Raw genomic sequence first — 22,425 nt, 5'->3', positions numbered from 1 at the left:
AGAGATGCTGAGAGCACAAGCCACGTTGCTACGGAGCCATGGGGACTAATTTCGGAAAGTTCCATGGAGGAGAGGAGTGTAAAGATCATTCTCTGAAGCTGAGGCACATGGCCTGGGCCACGAGAGTTAAGAACAGCTGCCCCATGTTCCCTCCACTTAAGCCACATGCAACATGGGGTTGTCGCCTGTCATCAGTACGTCAGCCATCTGACTCTGCAGTGCCCGGGAGGCCAGCCCAGCTGAGGGGACATGACATCACCAGGTTCATTCAGGGAAAGCCTGGCCAAGCAGCCCCTGCCCCCCTGCCCACCTGCCCACCTACTGGGCCCTGATCTCCAAGAGGAAGGAGCAGTCGAGGGAGGGACGGGAGAGCATCATTCCTCGGCTTCTTCTCCCCTTCCCGGCTGCATCTGTGTCTCTTCAAGAGAAACTTTGGTTTGTTCCCTGGAGAGGGCCCAAAAACTCCCAAATTAGCAAACCTGGCAAGCCGGCAGCTCAGAAAATAGTTCATCCTGATTCCATGTTTTTCAGGCTCACAGAAGCCTTTATTAATGAAGTCACAACACCAATATTTACCGTCTGCAGGGAGAGGCACAACACGGGGGGGTGGATGGGAGTGCGGTGGGGACTCCCGCCCCACCCCTCGCAGGCCTGGCCTAGGAAGATTGGCAGGTTTCCTTGGGTCCTTTCCAGCCCTTTATCTGGATGGCAGGGGCTGCTCTGCTGTGATCCTCATGCACCCCCTCCCCCACCAAGTGAGAGAATCTTGAGAGGAACAGCTCACCCATTCCTCTGCCCCCGCCGGTGCCAAAAGAATGCCTCTCCTTCTCGACCTCACCCTCCCTGTGTGTGCACGCTCCCCAGGGGTTATCCACCTGCTTGGCAGTGAGAGAATGCACCTTGAAGTTAGGACGTTCAACATGTGAGGAATGTGTTTCCTGGTTGATGGGGAGGCGGGGCATTGGGATGGGAGAAGCCCTTTGGTTTCTAGCATTGACTGGACCCAAGTGAGATGCTGACAGTCCCAGCAAAAGGGCCTTCTGGGCTCGGATCCCTGTGTGCCCCAGGCATCAAGTCTTCAACATTGACATCAACATTGATCAAGCCCCCAGCACATTCCAGGAGCCAAGAGAAGCATTAAGTAAAGGCACAGCACAGGCAAAACCCATGGCTCACTGGGGGACAGGAATGACATGGGCAAGACTGAAGCAGAGGACACCAGGAGTGAGGTAGGAGAGGCCAAGGGTGGGAAAGAAGTAGGGGGTAGAGTGGAGGGCTTAGGAAGGGTGTGACACAGTCCTGCTTGGGTTCAAGGAAGAGAAACCTAGCCACTCTATGGAGGTCCTCCTTTGAAGGGGCCTCATCTTTGACACCCACACAAACCTCATTCTGTCTACCACTCCTTCCCAACCCCTCCCAACCCCCCAAGAGCCATGCACATTGCTTCCCAAGGGAGAAGAAACCTTGGCCCCGAGGTGGGCAGTCCTGGAGGAGAATGGATAGGGAGATGAGTCAGCTGTGTATGTGTTGGGTTCGAGGGGCCGAAGGCCTGAGTGCAACAGATGTGGGCAGCTGGCTCGGTGGGTCTGCAGCTTGGCAGAGGTCTGCTGGAAGGAGTCCAGGGAGCCAGGAGAAGTCCTGGACGTGGATGTGTGGCCCAGGAGGGCACAGTGAAGAGGCAGGAGGCGCAAGGACTTCCCCTATGGTGGGCAGGGGCAATGAGGCCAGGATGAGATGGGAGGACTCGGAGAGGCCAGAGGTGACAGTGTCGGAGGTACTGGGACTAAGGCAGGGAGGGGTGCGGGAGGGAATGGCCAGAAGATCGGTGGCATGTAGGTGAAGCCAAACAGGAAGCATCTGAGTTTGGCCCCCAGGGGTGGTAATGATTGGTGACTGGTGAGGTGATTGGCATTAGCAGAGAGTTGGGGAGCACGTGGGAGGTAAAGAAGTGAAGACAGGTCTGGATATCATAAGGGAGAGGTTGTTAGGAATACAGGTTTTGCTTTTAAGGAAAGGCAAGGGGATGAGCAGAAGGGCTGGTGAACTAAAAGCTCAGTTGGGCCCTGCCTTGTTGCTCTTTCCTGACTAGAGACCCTGCATCCCTGGGGACAGGTTGTAGGTTCAGCCTTACACCCCATCTCGGAAGCTTTCATCTGCATAGGAGGGGTTCTCCGGGGATGGATGAACATCCTGGTGGGGCCAGGACCTGGGGCTGGGATAGTCAACTTCTGTGAATGGTGCTCTATCCCTTAGCTCCCAATAGTCTCTTTTTTCTCTAGTTTCTCCTCAACTGGAGGAGCCACCAGAGTCTCTCAGTATGCAGAAGTGCACCGGTTCTCTCTCCTTAAAGCCACATGGCCCTGTTTCCCATTACTCTAAAAGCCTGGGAAGACCTGAACGTAGATAGCCTCTTTTAAGTCACAGGGTGATCCTTCCCCATGTCCAGCCTCAGTGTCTCTCACTAGATAGCTGGAGCTGGAGCCAGGGTGGACCATCAACGAAGGAGAGAAGTTAATGAGCTGAGTCTCCAAGGCCCAACCCTGGGCTCCCGGGCACTATACAAGCTTGGTCTGCCAGTCCCAGCTGGTCCCCAGAGCCGGAAGCCACCTCCCAGGCTCCCAGGCTCTGGGGGTGGAGCTGGATGCCCGTGTCATTAAGAGAGAGACTTTTATTATTCCCATAGGGAAGGGAGATACAAGGGGATCACTAAGAACTACAGCAAGGGCCTGGAAAATAAATTAAAACAGAAATGCATCAAAACAAACAGGAGATCGGAGAAGTGGAGAGTGGCTGGGAGGCTGCTGAGGCTGGCGGCCTGCCCAGGCAGGCGGGCTCTCCGAGGAGAAGGTGGAGTCCCGGGCCTTGGCCAGCCCGTTTCTTGTCCCTCTGTCAGTGGTGGCCCCAGGCTCCAAGCCCTGTGGGGCCGTGACTCGAGGCCTCCCTGAAGCCTGGCGGGGGAGCGGCCAGAGTCCAGCTGGGCCCACCCGGGGGGGCCTGGCCAGCAGCGAGCAGAGGCTCTGCCCTCCTGGATCCGTGGCTGCCCACCCTAGTCATTGGAGGTGACATCAATGTCCTCCCCGTTGGCCTGCTTCGTGGCGATGCGCCACCGGTTGATGTGGTGGGAACCTTTCTTCTTCTGCTCAGACTCCGGTCCCTCTTCTTCCAGCTTCTGCCGCTTGTACTTTGTCCTCCGGTTCTGGAACCACACCTTCACCTGGGCCAGGGAGGGAGGGGGTAGAAGTAAGAAACACCCAGGAGGCCCCCCAGGGTAGCTACTGGGGCCTCAGCACCCAGGCTGAGCTGGGAGCCAGATGGGGAGACCAAGGCCAGGGTCCTTGCTGGGTCTGAAAGACTAACTTCCAGATGTGAAGGGGGTGGCGCAGGGAGAGGACACAGTGGGCCAAGAGGCACCATCTTCTAGTCCCTCTGGCAAAGGAAAGGGAGCAGTCATGGAGCTGCCGAGCATCCGGTAGCCCAAGCACAGTGGATGGGAGGAATCCAGGCTCTGCAGCCCAGCACATTTCTAGAGAAGAGATAATAATTGCTCCTTTACGAGGTTGGGTTAAATAGTAAGTAGACGAACAGATGAAAAGTCATTGCATGAGTCCTCATGAGCCTCTCCTCAACCCCCGCTGCCCAGTCACCCCATGCTCTTTGCAGCACAAAGAGGCAGAGTGGACATGGCTGCATAACCAGGAGGTGATGTCCACAGCAAGAGCAATGCCCAGGACAGCCAGGGCACTCCTAGGGTCACAGACCCCACCACTCAAGGCTCCAACATCACCTAGGTCAGTCTGTTTCTCCAGGGGACCCTGTGAGCCATGTCAGGTCATCCCCCATCAGAGGCTGAGCTGGGCAGGTAAGAAGCCTGGCCGCTCAGGTGGTAGCTACTCAGGGTAGTCTGAAATCCACTGATGGGGCCTCCTCCTCCTTAGACATAGGGGTGTCTGAAGCCCCACCTGGGGGCAGTGCTCTAAGCTTCCTGCCCCCAAAGCACTGGCCTCTGCATCCCATCCAAATAAGGGAATAGGTGATATAGGAGAAATCGCAGGGTACAGATGTGAGCTCCTCTTGAACAGAGAAGGCTCCCCACTTCTGTGTCAGTCAGTGAGACTCCTGACGAGGGGAAAGTTCAAAAGCAGACAACTGTCTTCTGTGATGGGTGGTGGGGGCTTGGAGGGAAGGACAGGTCTACAATGCTACACCCACCTCCTCCAGGAAGCCTCCCCATATTTAGTCGAATCTCTAATCACCCCTCACCTCTCCCGCTTCCCCCAGCATTTGCTCAGTGTCCAGGATACAGCTTTTAACAACCTCTTGTGCATGATCTAGGAGGGCTACCCCAGCTCCCTAACTAGTCTTAGTGCTTGAGGACTGTGGAGAAAGCCTCACCCAGTCTGTCAACTCCTCCTGACCCTGCAGTTCTCTCCTTGCAGAGCCTTGCAGAGCCTTGCAGAGCCAGGCCATCCGCCCCATCCTCAGAGCTGGTGAAAGTGAGGCTGGGTGCTGATCCTTTGCTAAGTCCCTTCCCCACTCTGGGTTTAAGTCCCTCATTCATAGGAGAGAGGTTTTCTGGGGCCCTTGCAGCTCCAGGGCACCTCTTGGGCTTTTGCTCCAGAGGGTCCCTGTGGAAGGTTAATGCAGAGATGGCAGGGTTACAAGACGTGGATGGTTTCCTGAAAACAACAGCTTATTTATACGGCAAGTAGGTGCTGTCAGCGACAGCTGGGTGATACACGGTGTCCTTGCCGGTGGTGAGGGTACATTGTGAGTGTGGAATGATGATGAACACCTTGGTTTTGGCAGCAGTGGCTGCTAAGGGAAGATCCTTGAACCCGGGGTGAGACCAGAAACAGTCCTCAGAAGACTCCACAGTCCAGCGGCTAGTCCCTGAGAAGGGCTGAAAAGCCCAGGCCTGAGCCATAGAGCCAGGCAGTGGCAGCCAAAAGCAGGCCTGGCATCTGGGCCCAGGAAGTAGTTTCCTGCCCAGGACACTCTACCTTTGTACTACCCAGACACTATACCCTGTCCCGTTCCTGGAGCACAGCCAATCCAAGGCTTCCCCTAATAGCGCCCCCTTCCCAGGGTCAGCCCTGCCCTTTGATTTTAGAGCACCAGAGGGACTTGGGTGAAGCAGCCAGCCAGGGACAGGAAGAAATGAGGCACCTGGCCTTAGTAGATGGTGTCAGAGGAGATCTTCTTCCCTCATTTCTAGGGCAGGGTGCAAACCCATCGCCTGCATAGACAAGGGAGAATGGTAGACACTCTGAGTTCAAGACTTCTAGATTCCATAAATGCCTTTCTATGGGCACAGGGCTGGCTGGGCCCTGGGTGATTCTCAGCACAACTACGTGGCAGCCTGCCTGGCCCCCACTCCCTACCCTAGAGCCCCCTGACACTATGCCATCCAGTAGGTGGGTGAGCTCCTGTGCACAGCATGTGCATGACTCAGGCCTAGATGCAGGCTGGAGCAGCATTTCTGAGAGCCCACGGGGTTGGCCAAGGGCTAAGCACCCCCAGCCTAGTGATGGGGCAACCCTGAGAAGCTCTGGGCAACACCAGCGCCAAGGGCCCCTTTCTGCCCCTTCTCCCTCCCACACACACTCCTAAGTCTCCTTCTAGGAAAGAGACTTATCTGTAGTGGGATGGACCCTGCTTCCTCCCCTTGCCCCACAACACTGGCCCAAAGAAGCAAAGTCTCCAATGGTGGAACCCCAGGCATGGGATATGCTCTCAGGCAAGGGCCAGCTTCCTGGCACACCCAAATGAAAGGTGATGCTGAATATTTTCTCCATAAAAACGACTGGGGTCAAGGAGGCAGCTTTCTAGAAACAGGGATGTAAACTGTCTCCCTCAGCAGACTGGCTATCCTGTGAACAGCCTTAGGCTGGGTGACCAGATGCTGTTTACAAAGACTGTAATAACAGGGGAATCTTATGACTTAATAATATCAGTGGAAATGGCAGGAGGCAGTTTGGGCACAGTGTGATCACCACCATAGGAAAACAAAATCTATGCATGGGGGGAAAAAGACTAGAAGGAAACATACATAAAGTGTGGGTGACGTTTCTTTCTTCTTTTCACTTTTCTGTCTTTTCTTTAATGTGTTACTGATAACAATTCATAGTTATTTTTTACTTAAAAGAATTGGGCTCGGAGTCTAGTAGGAGACAAGAGTCAACACGGAGCAGGGCAATCTGGGGTCACCCCAGAGCCCTCTCCCTAGATGATGGAGGCCCTAGAAAGGAACCAGATCATGTAGTGTGGCTACCAGCTCCGTGGGAGCCAGCTTTACCAGGTTCTGCTCCTTATGCACCTGCCTCCCCGCAATACCCCCACACTAGACCCCAAAGACACAGTTGGGATATTGGCTAAAGGAACCCCCTCTCCCATCCCCGACTTCTCTGGGTTTGGAGAGAGGTTCCCTGTGGTCTCTGAAGTCCCCATTTCACTGAACATCTTAGTTTTTCAGAGAAGCCAGATCCTTCCCAGATTCTCTACTTTTGCCTGAGTTACCTCACCTGGGGTACTCTTCCTTGGCCTTCAAAATCCTGCTCAGCTGTTCCTGGCCTGGACCTGCCCCACAGCCTGTTTGTGCTTCTTTAATCATTTTCCCTGTTTCAGCAACAGTGACCCTAGCAGTGCATTAATTTGTGTACTTGAACCTCTGTCTCCTCATCAGGCTATGGGAACCTGGAGAACTCTACCCTAATGTCCCAGTGGGCACCTCCCAGTCTGTTCAGCAAGTTGGGCACAGGTCAAGTGACCTGGTGCTATGCTATTGGCAAGGGAGAACTGGGGAGCCCAAGAAAATCAATGGTGGGGGGACTGAGGTCTCATCAGAAAAGGGGTTTGGGAAGTGCAACTACTGGAGAGATGGGATTCTTTTTAGGCTGAGTACAGTGAACACTTCTACAACAGGGTCAGGTCTTAATTCTCCATGTTGTGGACTGGATTAACCACTTCCAGGGAGAATGTGGGGGAGAGAAAGAGACCTATTGTTGAGAGGCACAAGGGTCCATATGAGTCAAATGAGATGAAGAAGATGCTGTGAATGAATGAATGAATTAATTAATTAATTAATATATTAGCGGACTGACGGATATATGTATACAGTAATGAATGAAGGTATGCATGTATTAATGAGCAAATGAATGGACAGAGGAACTAACACACAAGCAAACTACAGCTCCATCCAGCCAAGTATTTTGGACTTTACTTTTGAATAACCTACTGTTTGAATGACCCAGATTTGTACCCCTTTGTTTCTACTAGCCCCCAACTTTAGCCCACCCCAAATGGAAGAGTCTGTGGTCCTGCCTGCATACTTTCAGGAGAATACTTGTCCTCAAGGAGTTCAAACACCCTATCAAGGTCATACCCCTCTCTGCTGGAGATTCATTTCCTATTATTTGAGCTACTCCCACTCTCAGGGTCAAACCCAATGTCATGCTAGGCTCAGCCCTCACCCCACCAAACTGAGGCCATCTCTGACTCACCATCAAGCATAGCCTAAATCTCCCTAAGCCTTCTTATCTCCTCCTCTGTCAGACCATCCTGGATGCTTGCCCTCACTCTCAGAGAGACGTCACAGATTCATCTGCCTCCTCAGGACAAGGCCCTAAAGAACCACTCCCGTCTCTCTTACCTCTCCTGCCCTGTCCTGCCTCCCACTGGACTCCTGGAACTTGAGTGATGCAGAAATCCTTGGAGAAGAGACGAATCCATTTCAGAACCCACAGTGAGCTAGTAACAAAGGCTTCTTGACCTTTCCCTAAAATTCAAGTCATTTGGATATCTCCTTTTCATCTATCACCTAAAAAGCAAAGCTTTTCAGAGCGGGAATGGACCCCAAAAAGTCTCCTTACCAATACCGCTGGGGGAAAAAACCCATAGGCAGGTAACCATATACTCCTTCCTTCTAAGACCTCCCCACCTGTTCTTGGGCCCCAAGATGGTGGCCAAACTTGACAGCCCCTGCTCTGTTTTAATCCACCCACTTCAAATCCTCCCCTTCCTTCCCACCAACCTAGAATCCTATGCATCCTTCCAAGCTCTCTGGGCCTGAGGTCTTTAGGGAAACTTCCACCCATGCAGGTCTCCCCTCACTTTCTTCAGCCCACAGTGTGACTTCAAGGAGACTCCAGTCACTCATCCTGTGCATGTTCTGCAAGTGTGCACACTTTACATTTTACCCCCATCACTAAATGAGGAATCTCCAAGCTTTCCCTCATAGCTCAACTGAACTCAGAGCCAGAGAAGGTGAAGAAAAACCTGCTGAACTGTTCAGAACAGGAGGGGCAGCTGGAAACAGTGACCAACAGTCAGCCTGGAGCAACCAAATGTTTTCTCCATTCCCCATAAAACTAACGTGCCACCCCACACATGCACATAAGCACCTGAGCTGCATTCTACACCATGTGTATATATGATATCCACCTGAGCTTTGGGCATCAATCACACTGCCTGTATGTGGCCCACACTGTAGCACATACATGTTAGACACACCCATTACACACACACACACACACACATTCACTTTCACTCACAGCTCTGATCTGACCCAAATCTGGGTCTGCCTCACGAGAGCTGAAACTTAGATGGACATCATCCAGTCTTCCAGGTCAGACTCTGAGGCCGCACCATAGACAGCAGTGAGGAGCGAATAATCAGTCAGAAAGGAGAACCAGCCCTTTCTCAAGACCGCTCCTTCCACTTCCTGGATTGACCTGTGGCTATCCCAGCATAAATACCCAACTCTCAACCAAACATACAAACCTGCCTCCACAAAGAAGTTCAGGGTGCCCTCCTCCCAACACTCCGTACTAAAGCTTTGAGCATACAGAGACCCCTGAGCTCTGAGTTAAGATCCACACAGTGATTTCCTTAACCCTCACAGAAGTTTTATCCATGAACTGGTGGATAAAACTAGATCGTATAAATTAAAGTGCAAGGGAAAGACAGAAAACAGAGGGACAGGGAGGGGCCGGTGACTACGGAAAACAAGGGAAACAGCTGAGAAGTTAACGCATGGATATGTGTACAATCAAAAGAAATTTGCCTATTCGTTGAATACATGTTTTATGGAGCATCTACTCCTTGCTCCTCACTGAGCTGGACCCTAGCATAGGGAGAGAAGGAGGAATGCTTGACCTCTGGCTCCCAGAGCTGACTTGTTCATCACCCAGAGAGCTGTTTTAAGAACATTTCCTGGATCCTATCCTGGAACTCTTAAGAGAATCTCCTGAATGGGATCTGGGAATCTGCATTGTAAGATTTCTTTGGGAGATAGATCTAGCCAGTCTACAGAATGACATTTGGACATGGTAGATGATTTAACAACAGCAAAGTCCTGTGCATATTATGATACATGGGAGATGTGCTGTGAGCTCTGAGAACTTGGAGGAAGCATCATATAGAAAGAGAAGCGGAATATAGATGAGCCAGAAACTCAGGGCTGGAAAGAACCAAGGAGTTCGTTTCATTAAATCTTACAGATACAGCAACTGAGGCCCAGAAAGAAGATAAAGGGAGAGCTGATGACGTGATAGGTAAGCACTAGCAGACATATGAATATGCTGTCAGTAGCTAACTAGACCTATAGAGATGGAAGCTTGAGATGGATGGTAGATACACAGAAGAGAAAGCAGAATAGGTGATAAGGCAATAATAAACAGTTGGATAAGTGAGAGCTATTGTTAGGAAGAAGAAGATTGTAATCAATAGAAAATAGGAATTATAAATTAACCTGCTTTGGAGCGGCAGTTTAATGAGCTCAGACAGAAGTACGTGGCTAGATATAAAACAGCTATCTGTGCAGGATGGATCAGAGAGCTCCAAGAGACAAATGTAGACACTGACAGCAGAAATCGATGGCAGGGGGCTGACGGCAGACACACGCTTGACAAATAGCCAGGAGCTGGAAATGACAGGTAAGCTTGCCCAGAAAATACTGCAAGATGGGTGATTCGTTAATAATATAGCCTAAGTCCAAATGATAAGTTTACAAGAGGGACAGAAAGACAGCTATGATGATGATGGACACCGGGTATGGCAGAAGGAACTCTGGACTGCTCAGGACACCCAGGTAAGGGGCTTATTGTAACACTAACGACATACTACTTTAAACAGAGGGAAGGGAAAGACTGGGGATGAGAATCAACATTATTTGAATTCCTTTTGGAAGTCTTTGATCTTTAAACAATCTGTTTTCCAGGTGAGAAAACCAGAGCTCAGAGAGGTTGAGTAACTCGCCCAAAGTCACAGGCAGTCAGCAAGGGGAAAGATAATGAAATCCAATCTGCCTGCCTAGGGAGCCCTGCCCAATCCATCTCTATCTCAGAGCCCTGACCTGGAAAGACAAACCTCTACAGGGAGGTGTCTCAGGCTCAAACCTTCCAGAGTTCTATTGTTTTTTGTTCTATATGCTAAAACCAGCACATCTATAGATACAAGATTAGACATGAATTTTGGTAGTTAAGCTGGATATATTACATTATTTCATCGGGTTTTGTTTTAGATATTTTTGAAACATAATAAAAAACGAAGGAAACAATCATTACATTTACTAACTGGCATTGTTGGGGGCAAATAGGCAGCTAGATTCGGTTTGAAAGAAAGTTAATTAAAAATGCTCTTACTGAGCTAAAAAACCGAAAGTTTAAAAACAATGACATTATTTCAACAAGTGTTAATCTGTGGGTGGGAGGATTATAAACCATTTTGTTTTCTTACACTTTTGCAATTAAAATTTAATAACTAATACTTTTTAAATGATGTTAACTATAAACACCATTCTTTAATTGATGCTTTGTTTTAGACAACAATTTTAAAACAAGGTTTGCCAGGAGGGAACGGAGTATTATTTTATTAACCTGGGTTTTTTTTTTTTTTTAGCATATATTTCTTTAAAACATTTTAAAAACTAACTCTGCTGTGTTGTAAGCTTTATCTGTGCAGTTAGAACAGCCCAGCTAGCAAATCTGAAAAAGCACAGGTCCTGCAGAGGCGTGATTAAATGGGGCATCAGACAGATAAGACGACAATAGAAACCAAAATAGGACGCTTGGACTGGCGGGTGATGCTGGCCAAGGGAGCTGGGGAGGCACTTAGGGTCTGGACCCACCCCCCCACTGAGCCCCCTTCACTACTCCCCTGGAAAGCCCCAGGCTGCCCTCCCCCCCGCCAGGCACCTCCTCTGAGGTCCTGAACTAGGAAGGAAGATGGTGGTATAGTGGAGACCTGACCAGCAAGAAAGGGGAGAGGCTGATAAAAAGCGGGCGGGGTGGGAGCCCCTGCGAGGGCAAGTGGACCTTTCTCATTTGCAAATCTGGGAGCTGTGAGGGCTGGATGGGAGTAAGGTCTCCCGAGGCCCATCCAGACACCGAAATCCGCCTCCAGGGCAGCAGCCGGCCCCTACAGCACGTCCTACTCCCGGAGACCAAGAGCTTAGGCGGTGCTTCCAGGCAGCATTTATTTATGGCAAAGTCTTTACTTACAATAAACCCAAATATGCCTCCCTATGACTCCAATCTAGTTCTTTAAATCTTTTTTTCCCCTTAATTATCTATCATAAAAATGCTACGTGGTAACCATAATTTCCCCCAGTACAAAAACCTCTCCACACCTTGGGAGTTTGTTCCCTCCCCAACTCAACAGCCCTTTAAGTGTCTGAATACAGTCCCAGAATCTACTTTCCCACCATTCCCAGGTTCCTCACATGTCTGTGTGCCCAGACACCAGTTTCCAGAGCCCTACCAGCCTGCCTGCGCAGAGATCAATGCCACCCTCGGACCCCAAGCAGGGCTGGCCCCTTCCTGGCTAATCTCCTCTGCTTTTGATGTTGGTAGCCTGAGGCTCTCTCCCCACAGCACGTCCGCTGGTGGGCAGCCGAGGCCTCCCCCAGCTCTGCCCGTGAACAGCAGCAGGGCCAGTACAGGAACGGCCCGGGCGCTCCACAAACGCGTGAGCACCCCAGAGGAGCAGCGGGAGAAGAGCTGCTGCAACCACAGGGCTGAGACGGCTCCCGTGGACACTAGGACAGCTCGGGCGCGGCTGTGGCGACCGCCTCCCCGAGATATCCTGGCACCTCCCATGGGCTTGGAGAGCTGGCCAGGTTGTGGTTTGATTCCAACCTCCTGGTGTGTCCTTAGTGCTTGACAGAGGTCCCTGCGGCCTCGCCGAGGCCAACCCCAGCGGGAGGGAAGGGGCTCTAGAGGCCAGCTCTGCGGGAGGGCCGCGGGGTGGGGGGCGGTGGCTTGTGGAACTGGCTGGGACGGAGCCTCGGGGAGGCCGGCGGGGGGCGGGGGTAGGGGTGAGACTCGGGCCCTCCTGCACCTGCCCGCCCCCACCTCCACCTGGGCGCGCGGGCCGAGCGCGGGCCGGCGCGGTGGTTATTACCTGCGTCTCGGAGAGGCTGAGGCTGCCGGCCAGCTGCTTCCGCTCGGCGCCCACCACGTAGTGGTTCTTCTCGAAGGCGCGCTCCAGCCGCAGGAGCTGCGAGGGCGAGAAGGCCGTGCGGATCCGCTTGGGCTTGCGCGCGAAGGGGCCGTGCAGAAGCAGCCCGTCCTGGGGCACGTCGCTCGCTGCGGCCGCGCCGCCGACGGCAGCACAGCAGGTATAGACAGAGAGAAGGGGCGCCGTGAGCCGCAGCCGGCCGCCCGCGCCGTCCCGCGGGAGCCGGCCGAGCCCAGCCCTCTGGCCCCGCTCGCAGGCGCCCTCCGCTACCCTCTCCAATCCGGGACTCCCGCCCCCGCTTCTCCCCTTCCCCTGGGGCCGCCGCTTCCTGGAGGCCGCTCCTCTCTCCTCCCGAATACTTCCCTAGGTCCAGAGCTACCCCGTCGGTCGCCGGAGGCGGGGAATGGCTGAGCTGCGGATCCCTGGGTTAGGCCAGGAGGGCCCGGGCCTAGCGAGGCGCCCGCCGGCCCGAATGCACAGCGCCCGGAGCAGCGGAGCCGCGGAAGGGGCTGGGGGGTGAGGGGGTGGGGGTGGGGGTGGGCAAAGTCCCTCCTGAGCTCTCTTTGTCCACTGACCCTGTCCTAGCTCCCTCAAAAAGGGCCAAGAGTAGGGACCGGGCTGGGTGTCAGGAAGGTGACAAGGGGAACAGTGAGGCTGCTAAGCACCCTCAGCCAAACACATTTTCAGGAAGTAGAAGGTACCCAAGGCACGCTCTTTTCACACCTGTTTAAACCAGCCTTGCAGCTAGATGCTCAGGCTGCTAGCCCTTTGAAAATTCCTACCAACCGACCCAGGTTCTCCCTTGCTAGTGGTAAAAAATAGGCTAGCCGCTAGCCCAAGGTCCAGGCAACACCTGAAGGTCTGAGGTCAGGCTTTTCCTTCTCCCTTTCCCACCTCTCTCCCCCAGAAGACTCCTCCTGCTCTCTGGTGGGAAAAGGCCTTGCTTCATCCCTGAATAGTCCCGTGCTGAAGAAACACGTGTATAAATATCTAGATGTCATCTTTCTCTCTAATATATATAGATATAGATATATTGGTTTCTGCATGGGCGTGTGTAAATATATGCTCCAGCCTCCCTACTGTCTTTTTCTCCCATCTACCATACAAGATTTTCAAAGAGTGTGATTGTCCCTTGGCAAATGTTGGCCATCATGGGAACTCAGCTCCTACAGGCAGGAGGAGGGGCTGACACTGGGTTGGATGCCAGGGTGGTTAGGTCAGGAACTACAAAAGCCAAAATAAGCTTCCACCCACAGCCCTACTCTCCATAAACCCCCCCACTAGGCCTTCACACAATCTCTGGCTTGGTTGCACGTGCTATCAGACTTGAAACAGGCCCTGATGTCACCAATGGATTCTCATGCAGTGGCACATATCATGACCCCTGAGCCACTGACAACGACGAAGAGCCCTAGATGGAATGTTTTCACATGGTTAGCTGTTGAGATTGACTGGTCCAATTAATTTCTTCAGAAATGGCCACTGGTTTTACCCTATTTGACCTGTTGTTCTGTTTGAGACAATTGTTTGGATTTCAGTGGAGATCTCCCATCTCTGGAAACACCTCTCTAAGTGAAATAAGGGCACATAATTGATATGCTATTGCTAAAACTCTCCTGGTAACTTCATGTCCCTCTGGTGGTGGAAACTGACTGGCATTACTTTCTCTAAGTCCTTCGGTTTCTTTGGGCATTTACACAGGTGAACTTTATTGCTGGGGTTTCCTGTGGAGCGAGGTGGCTAGAGGGGAGATGAAATCCCCTGACCATCACTTTTCTGTTTCAAGTGGCTGGATCTGTGCAGCTACAAAAGGGGGTGGCATCACATCATGGGGAGATGGAGGGGCACCTTGCGCAGTGGGTCCTTCAAAGTGGGGGCCTGGTGATGGTGGAGGGGACAGATGATCACAGGAGGTGGTCTGGCAGACAGGAGTTAAGAAGGAATGAAAGGAGGAGCCTGATCCAAGTAGGAATAAGAATTAAAGTCCTAAGTGGGTACCAGTGTGATAGGCCAGAGAAAGGTGGACAAGGTGGGGGCGGGGGTGGAGCAAACACTCTTTGTTGAGGTTAAATTGCTTAAAACAAACAAACAAACAGCATTGTTCTGGGCCTGGGTGAAGTCCTAATAGTGTTTTCCTCTGCACAAGTGAGCTGGACAGAGAGAAGGCCTTGCTCTATCCCAGAGTTCACAGGGTTTGGCCTCAGCAACTCAACTAGCCCAGGCTGGTTAAATGTGAGGTGGCAGCCTGGAGAGACCCTGTAGGTGGGAGTGAATGGGGTGCAAGGGGTGTCAAGGGCAGTCTGTGGCTGAGTGAGCAGGCCTGCAGTCTGCCTCCGTGTGTGTGTGTGTGTGTGTGTGTGTGTGTGTGTGTGATATTTGATGACTGTTTTGTAATTCTGGGACTGTGTGTTGGTCACTTGTGTCGTGGAGTTCTCTGTGTTTCTCTTTATAAAACCAAAGTGGAGGATGGAAGCACCAAGCATCTCTGTCCTTCTGACATACACACATCCCTTTGCCTCAAGTCTGGCTATTTTAGGAAAAGCTAGGTTGCTTTGGTTTATTATAATGTCCTGCCGGGGCAGATAGAATGTGTCCTTCTATCTATGTCCACATGTATGTGCAGAATACAGGGGTTCTGTATTCTGGGGTTCTTCTGACCCACCCATGAAGAAGCAAGGGGCAGGAAAATGACTCAAGATACTGAAAAGTGATGACACATTTGGATTTCAAAAGAAGCAAGGCTTTTCCCTGTAAGGAAGAGGTGGTTTCCTGCAAAACTAACCATCGGGACAAACGGATCAATAGCTCTATGTTTCTGTATGGACAGAATGATGCCTTAGGTGCCTATGCTGGCACCCACGATGGGTAGGGGCCTCAACAATCCGTCTACAGCTTCCGTTTCCCTTAACTGGACCACAAGAGCAGAACAAGCTTGGGGCTGGGGCCAGTGTGGCCTGTTTCCAGGCAGTAGTTCTGGCCTGTGGGAGTGGGCGTTCAGTTTCAGACAAGGATGGGTGGAAAAGTGGAAGGAGGCTGACTTAGCCTTCCCTGGAGCCAGGAGGAACTGAACCCCACCCCGCTTTCCTCCAGCCTCTCAATGCGGGTCCTTTCAAGGCAAAGACTGGCAATAGAAAATCCCAGGTCTGAAGTGGCTGGAAGTGGGAGCTAGGGATCCCAAGTGCCCGGGCCAGCCGCTGCACTGGCTCCTGGAGAGGCCGTGGCCGGCCAGGGGGCTCGAGGTCGGCCGGCTGGGCGGAGGAGCCCGGGGCGACGAGTGGGAGAGGCCGGCCGAGCTGCGGAGATGGCCTCGTTCCCCCTCCTCCCGCCGGAACAAAGGCGCCCTTTGAAGTACCGGCCCATTACCGACGCCGACTCCTGCGGTCGGGGGCTTCCCCGGGGCCCGCTCCAGACGCCGTTCCCGGGTCTGGAAAGTTGCTGAGTCCGGGGGAAATGGCACCGAAGTGCGGCCCGTTCCCGGTCCCCGCCGGCTCCTCCCCTTCAGGCCTCGGGGGCCAGCGGCTTCGGGATCCCGCCGCCTGATCCGGGCCATCCCGCGTGGGCTCGTCCTCTCCCAGCGCCGGGCTCAGCGGAGCAGCCGCCTCCCCGCGCGCCGGCCCGCGCTGCCGGAGGGCGCAGCGCACGGAGCGCAGACATGTTCCTTTTCGTTCGTGTAGGGTTTCGTTTCTTGCATTAAAACGGGGCTGAAATGAGCATCGGAGAGACCCGGTTCTCTAGAAAACACGGCGCCGGAGGGCCTGGGACGGCTCGGCCCGCAGCCCCGAGGCCTCGCTGTGACCGCAAGGCTCGAGGCTGCCGGGGCGCGCACGGCTCCGCCGCCACCGAGACCGGACCCAAAGCCGCAACGTCTCGGGGTCGGAAAAGCCCTTCCGTGTCCAACGGATTTCCGAGTTCAAAAATGCGGCCGCGCACGGCTCCATCTCCGTGTCCAGACACGGTTCTTGAGAGAGAGAAAAAAATCCAACCGTTTTTGCAACTCGACAACGTGCCCGCCGGGACTGATGGCTCAGGGAGCCGCAGCGATTTCGGAGGTTTTTCGGAGAATTCATCCGGCCTCGCCGGGCTGGGAACGCTCTCGGAGCCGGAGCCCGAGCCGGAGCCGGAGCAGTCGCGAGGTGTCCCCGGCCCTCCGCACCCCGCGCCGGCGGGGACGAGGCCAGAGGCGGGAAAAGCAGACGGTGGAGCACTCCACAGTGAACCAGCGGGGCGCCGGGTCCGAAGCCAAGGGCGCAGCCGGGGAGGCCAGCTCCGGAGGAGCAGAGAGACCACGGGACTTAGGACCGGCCCTGCCCTCTCCTCGGAGCCCCTGTCCCCGCACCAGCCTCCTAACCACAGGTCCCCCTACTGCCCCGGCCCGACGGGGTTCAAAAATAGCCGGGACTCTCAGATCGGCCCACGGGTGCCAGGTTTTGAGACCCAGGCAGGGCTGGGCCCATGGAACCTCGAGGTGATTCAGTTTTGAATAAAACTTCATTTATAGCAGTAAACAATGATTGTAATCGACAGGTTTCTTGCCTAAAGCGCCTGACACCACAGACTCCCTCCCTTCCGTGGCCCCCCCCCTCCCCCAATGATTTTGGGCAAATCTTTGGAATCCCAGGGGGGAAAAGTCTGCCCACAAAAAAATTCTTGTTCAAGTAATTACATTCTTTTTATTTTGTGGGATCTGCTGGGTCAGTATCTACTGGTCAGATGGAACTAAGCAAATTGACAAATTGGACCAGGAAAGCCATTTTCCGTGAAACAGTTCAGCAGCTACAGCCAACACCTCAAAAGATCATTTTTCTTGTTATCTAAATAATGGTACCAAACATCTGGTTTACTTTGACTGCGTAGACCACGGTTTATCCTCAGACTGTGTAGAGACCATGGTTTATCCTCAGATTAGGTTGGCAGCTGAAGCTCTAGCTCTATCCTTTTCATTTGTTTCACTAAAAAACGGGTTACCTAGCTCTGAGGCATGGAGGCTCAAAAGGCTGAGGTCCAGTCCCGTCTACAGTAACAAAATAAAACTGGAAAGTAAAGCAATTACTGCACAAATTAAGGCCATTCTTTAAAAAAAAAAAAAGACATGAAAAGAGAAACAAACTAACAAATTCAAGGAAGAAAACGAACTCCAACAAATACAACTCTCTTTCCTTCGGGAAAGTCAGATAATTGAAACGTGTGTGAGCGCGTTTGTAAGGCCAGTGGGGGATCTTCATTAGCAAATTGCCTGGTGAAGACACGGGAGCTCCACTTGCTACGACCTTAAAAGCCCTCTGCCCCCGCCCCCTGCCTGAGAGGACTGCCGTGGGTCCCGCAGCAGCCGGGTGGGCTCCCAGAGTCGGCGCGAGGAGGAGGAAGCCGGCTGCTATTGCAAACCTTCCCGACCCTAGGTCCCAGAGGCACTTGTGACTTGAAGAAGTCGGATCGAGGTTGCTGAGAAACACCCCAAGACGGTGCAGCACTCCACAGTGAACATTAACTCTCCAGTTTGCCCTCCCCGCTGCCCCTTCTCTCCGTAGACCCGGGGCACGCAGGTGGACTTTACCCTGCTCGGACGCGCCAGAGGGCAGATATCTGGGAACTGGTGGTGGATGTGCGAGCGAAGTAGGTAGGGTCCCAGGTCCAGCCCGGGCAGAGGGAGGGGGCGGTGGGCGCTGCGCACTCTGGGCTGGGACCCGCTCAGCAGCGAGAGATGCCGGCAGGCCGCGGGGAGGATCAGGAGAGGCAGCAAGGATGCGCCCGGGCTTGGCGTCCGAACCCGCACCGTTTCCGGGAAAGCCCGGAGACCCCAACCTGGCTCTCGGGGAGGGAAGCCAACGCCGCAGAAGCGCGAACGGATCCCGCGCGGCTATTCCCTGCTTGGGACCCGGCCTCTGCGGACCCACAGCCTTGTTTCAACAACTTCTGCACAGCCCCGCGCGCCCCCGAGCCTCCCCGCGCCCCCGCAGCGCCGGCGCCGGCCGGCCGCCTGAGCGGGCACAGCATGGGCACTCACCCTGGAAGCGGTGGCCGAAGAAGCGGTTCCGCAGGACCCAGGGGTAGAAGTGCAGAGGGTCCCGGTGCTGGGCGCCGAAGAAGGAGTGCGGGGGCTGCAGTGGGGAGGCGCCCAGCTGGTGCGCCGGGTGCACGGTCAGCGCGGGGTGGTTCATGGCCTCGGGGAACACGAGCTCGGGCCCACCGTAGAGCGAGCGGCCCGCGCCCGCGGCGGCGGCGGCGGCGGCGGCGGCGGCGGCGGGGAAGCCGCTCACGAAGGCCGCCTCGGCCGCGCCAGGGTGAGGGTAATTGAGCGCCGTGGGCCGGAGCGGCTCCTCCGAGGCGGCCGCCGCCAGGGGATGCGAGCCGGCGCCCCCGCCGCCAGTGCCCCCGCCGGTGCCGCCGTCCTTGGCTACCAAGGACTCGATGGTAAAGCCGCGCTTGGCTGTGGGCTGGAACATGGTCGCGGTCGCCAGAGCCGAGGGAGGCAGCCGGGCTCCGGGGAGCGCTCCGCGTCCTGGCGCCGCCGCCGTGCGGGGTGTGCACCCAGCCAGGCACATGCACACACACCAGCACCCCTCACCTCCCCCGCCCGCCCGCCCGCGCTCAGACCCCGCCGGCGAGCCAGGCGCCGAGAGGCGAGGGGCGTGAGGGCAAGCGAACGCGGAGTCCGGCCACGGCGCGCGGCCAGGCGCGCCGGCCTCGGGGCCCGAGCGGGCAGCTCCCGGAGCGGGCACTGGCGCGGCTTCCGGGCGAGGCTGCGAGCTGCCTCCACGGCCTGGGGGCTGAGCCCGGCCCCCTCCCTCCCGAGGCCAGCCAGGACCGACCCCCGCCCCCGGTCCTCCCAGCGCTGCCCCGCTCAGCCTCGGCCGCAGCGCCGCGAGGCGCGAGTTAGCCAGCACCTGCCCCGCGCTCGCCCATTGGCCGCCGCTCACCTGCCCCAAGGTGGGGGGCGGGGCGGGGCGGGGCGAGGGACGGCGGGTGGGGAGGGAGCCAGCAGTCGGAGGCAAAAAGCGGACTGGAGCCTTTGCCGGGCTATCTAGGCCTCCCCGACCCCCCATCGGCCCCTGGCCTCAGGCTCCTCCTCGCGTCTCTGTCCTTTAGCGGAGTCTGGCGACCGCCCCGACCGCCTCGGCCCACGCGGGAGCCGAGGAAGGCGTCCGAGGGGCTTGGGGCTTGGGAGAAGCTCAAACCGCACTTCCCGATGCGTAACTCATTGAAGCCTCTCCAGTTCATCCTGGGATGTCGGCTCGCTTCTCAGGCAACTTCCATCCGAGGGGAGGGAGGGCGGGTTTTGCCCAATAAATACGTTCTCCGGTAACCAGGTCACTGCGCCCCCGGCCTCCGGGACCCTCCCGCTCGCCGGGTCTGAAAGCCGCGGCCTTGTTCGTGGGGCTTCGCGTTTCCTGAGTGTTACGGGGGGCAGCTCCATGCGGGGGACGCCCGGCTCTTTTCACGAGGGGCCAGGCCCGGGACGGCGCGAGCGGAGCGGTCACTTCGCAGACTTCAAGCCGCAGGTCCGGATTTGGAAGCACCTCCCTGGCCCGGCCGCGGCCGCCGCGCTCTTGCTCACACCGGGAAGGCCGGCGTCAGCGCAGGGCGCTCTGCTGCTTTCCTCACCTTCTCCGGCCGTGCGGCCCAGGTGCAGGCGGGCCGGGCCAGGCCCGGGCCTCGGGCCTTAACCTGGAGCTGGCCGAGCAGTCGACCCCGTGTCCCAGAATACACGCCTGCCACCCCGGGAACGCAGCGGCCGCCTGGCCTCCCCGACCCTCACCTTCCACCTGCTCCGTCAGGTTTCCACGTCTTGCAACAATCTCCCGGGGTTGGGAGGGTGAGGAGAACCAGGACTCCGCAAACTTTTTCCCCGGGGCCTTCCAGGCCGCAGGAACCCGCGCAGCGAGGCCTAGGAGGGCGCCGGGCGGGGGTGGGCAGGCTGGGACCCGCACCTGCCAGCGCCCTGCGGGGAGGGGAAGCCGCGCGCTGCGCTTCCTGGCCGCCGCCGGGTCGGGTGGGTCGCGGCGGCCGGCGGCGCGGATGCGGGCTGGGCCCACCCGCGCCCTGAGGCCAGGGGTGCCGCGTGCCGCGTGCCGCGTGCCTCTGCGGGGACTCCAGGCCGGGTCTTGGGAGTGGCCCGCCCGAGCGCCGGGAGCCCTGGTCCGGGGGAGCGCTTCGGGCGCCCTCGTCGCCACAAAGCGGGTTAAAGTCTATTTTCCACTCGACTGCTCCGAAAAGCCCCCGCGCGCCGACGCCGTTCCGGCCCCCTTGGGCGAGGTGGGGAGGGGGCGGCGAGGGGGGAGGTGGGGCGGCCGCACCCTGCACACCCTGCAGCCCTTCGCGTCCCGGGCAGCCCGCGGCCGAGCCCCGGCACACACGCCTGCGGGGGAAATCGTTACCGAGTCCGCGGCGAGCGCCTGCGCCTCTTTCGCAACCTCCTCGGCTCTTTTTGGTTCTGTGTCCTGGCCTCTCCCTCCGGTTTCCGTCTCAGGCTGTCTGTCCTCGCCCCTGTCTTGCTGCTCCACCCTCCACCCTCCACCCCGACTTTTCATTTATTTCTCCCCCCTCCGACTTTGCCCCAGCCTCAGTCCTGGGAAAGGGGGAAGCTCCGCCGAGAGGAGACCTGAGGGGGCCACAGCGCCAAGGGCGCGAGGGCGCAGAGCCGGGCAGAGACACAGCTCCGGGAGATTTTCGCTTTATATAGAAGGAGATGACTGGGTATTTTGTTGGAGCAAGATCCCCGCGGGGACGCGGGTTCAGTTGGATGAGCATTGCCTGGGCCTGTGCTCTGCGGCGACAGGGGGCTGCCAAGGAGAACACACGAGTCGGAGCAAGTTTAACCCTGCCCGGGGCCTTGCGCCCCTAGCCGGAGATGAACCCCGTCTGTGCAGCCGCAGGCCCCCGTCTCCTACCCCGCCGCGAGGCTGGACATTGGCCACGAACTCGCCAAACTGGGCAGGTAGAGGAGCTGAGAATCTACCGGGCCATTTCTAGACTTGCCGTCTACACTGGCCACGTGTATTTGCCTCTGTGTGGTTCTGGGGGTACATATTCGTATTAACTCGGTAGACCTTTATCATATAATAACACCTTGCCTTGTGGTGGTGCTTGTGAAATATTTTGACACCTAGCTGTCTGTTGTTAACCCCATTTTACACACGAAGAAACAGAGTCCACAGGACCAGTGACCTAGTTGCAGTCTGGATTGAGCTGGGACAGCCCAGGGATCCTGGTCTGGCTGGAGTTCCGCCCTCGTTTCATCCCCACAGGGCAGCTGCAGCTAACCCCAAGACAGGTGGTCACAGTGTAAGGGATGGGTGCTCTGGGTGACTGCAGTTCTACCTTCATCCTCCCTCCTCTTTCCCTCTCCCAAGCCTCTTTTCTCTGGTTTTCCTCTCCTGTAACTCTCTAACCTCCCTCAATCCTCTCCCTCCTTCTGCAGATTTTTATCCCTTACCTGGTTTCCTCTATTTCCAACTCTTCCTCCATTGTCATTTTTTTCTGCAGTAGGTTAAGAGAAGACCTTGTCGCCCTCAGGGGTTCTCTAAGCATGCCACTGTGTCCTGGATCTAGCATCAGTGCTTCCCACCTGGCCCCTGTGTCTTCCTCTGCCTCCTCATCTGCCCAGTCTCTGCCAAGTTCTCATACTTCTCCCACTAGCTCCCAGTGCCCCCTAGCCAATCAGGTCTACAAATGCCTCCTCTCCTTACCTGTGGACAGCAGCCCACCTTAAACCAAATGTACTGCCCCCCCTCCCACCTCTGTTCCCCAACTCCACCTTTCCACCTGCCTGTCCTCCCTACCAGGTTGCTGAGTTTTGCCCAAAGACAGTGCCATCCTCAGGCTGAAGGGCCCTACCATCCCCCACAACTGCTTCCCTCTCATTCCCCACCTGCCTGCCCCCCACCCCACCCCACCCCTCAACCACACATCCTAGCTCTGGACCCTCGTCACTTTTTTCCTCCTTCCCTTCATCTCTGGAATAACCTGGGCTCA

The 22,425-nt window shown here is 55.9% G+C and overlaps 1 protein-coding gene across 1 annotated transcript; it reads right to left on the bottom strand.

The window, feature by feature from the left end:
* Positions 1-516: 516 nt before the first annotated feature.
* On the bottom strand, positions 517-20,180 carry EMX1 (empty spiracles homeobox 1). The gene is made up of 3 exons (XM_041756607.1): positions 18,458-20,180; positions 12,400-12,584; positions 517-3,214 (listed from the first exon to the last, which is right to left on the bottom strand). Exons 1-3 carry the CDS (start codon positions 19,494-19,496, stop codon positions 3,047-3,049), a joined length of 1,392 nt encoding a protein of 463 aa, XP_041612541.1. The 5' UTR covers positions 19,497-20,180; the 3' UTR covers positions 517-3,046.
* Between the last annotated feature and the right edge of the window lie 2,245 nt (positions 20,181-22,425).

This window comes from Vulpes lagopus, chromosome 5 (genome assembly GCF_018345385.1).
Source record: "Vulpes lagopus strain Blue_001 chromosome 5, ASM1834538v1, whole genome shotgun sequence".
Classification (NCBI taxonomy): Eukaryota; Metazoa; Chordata; class Mammalia; order Carnivora; family Canidae; genus Vulpes; species Vulpes lagopus.
This window is presented reverse-complemented; position numbering and strand designations above follow the sequence as displayed.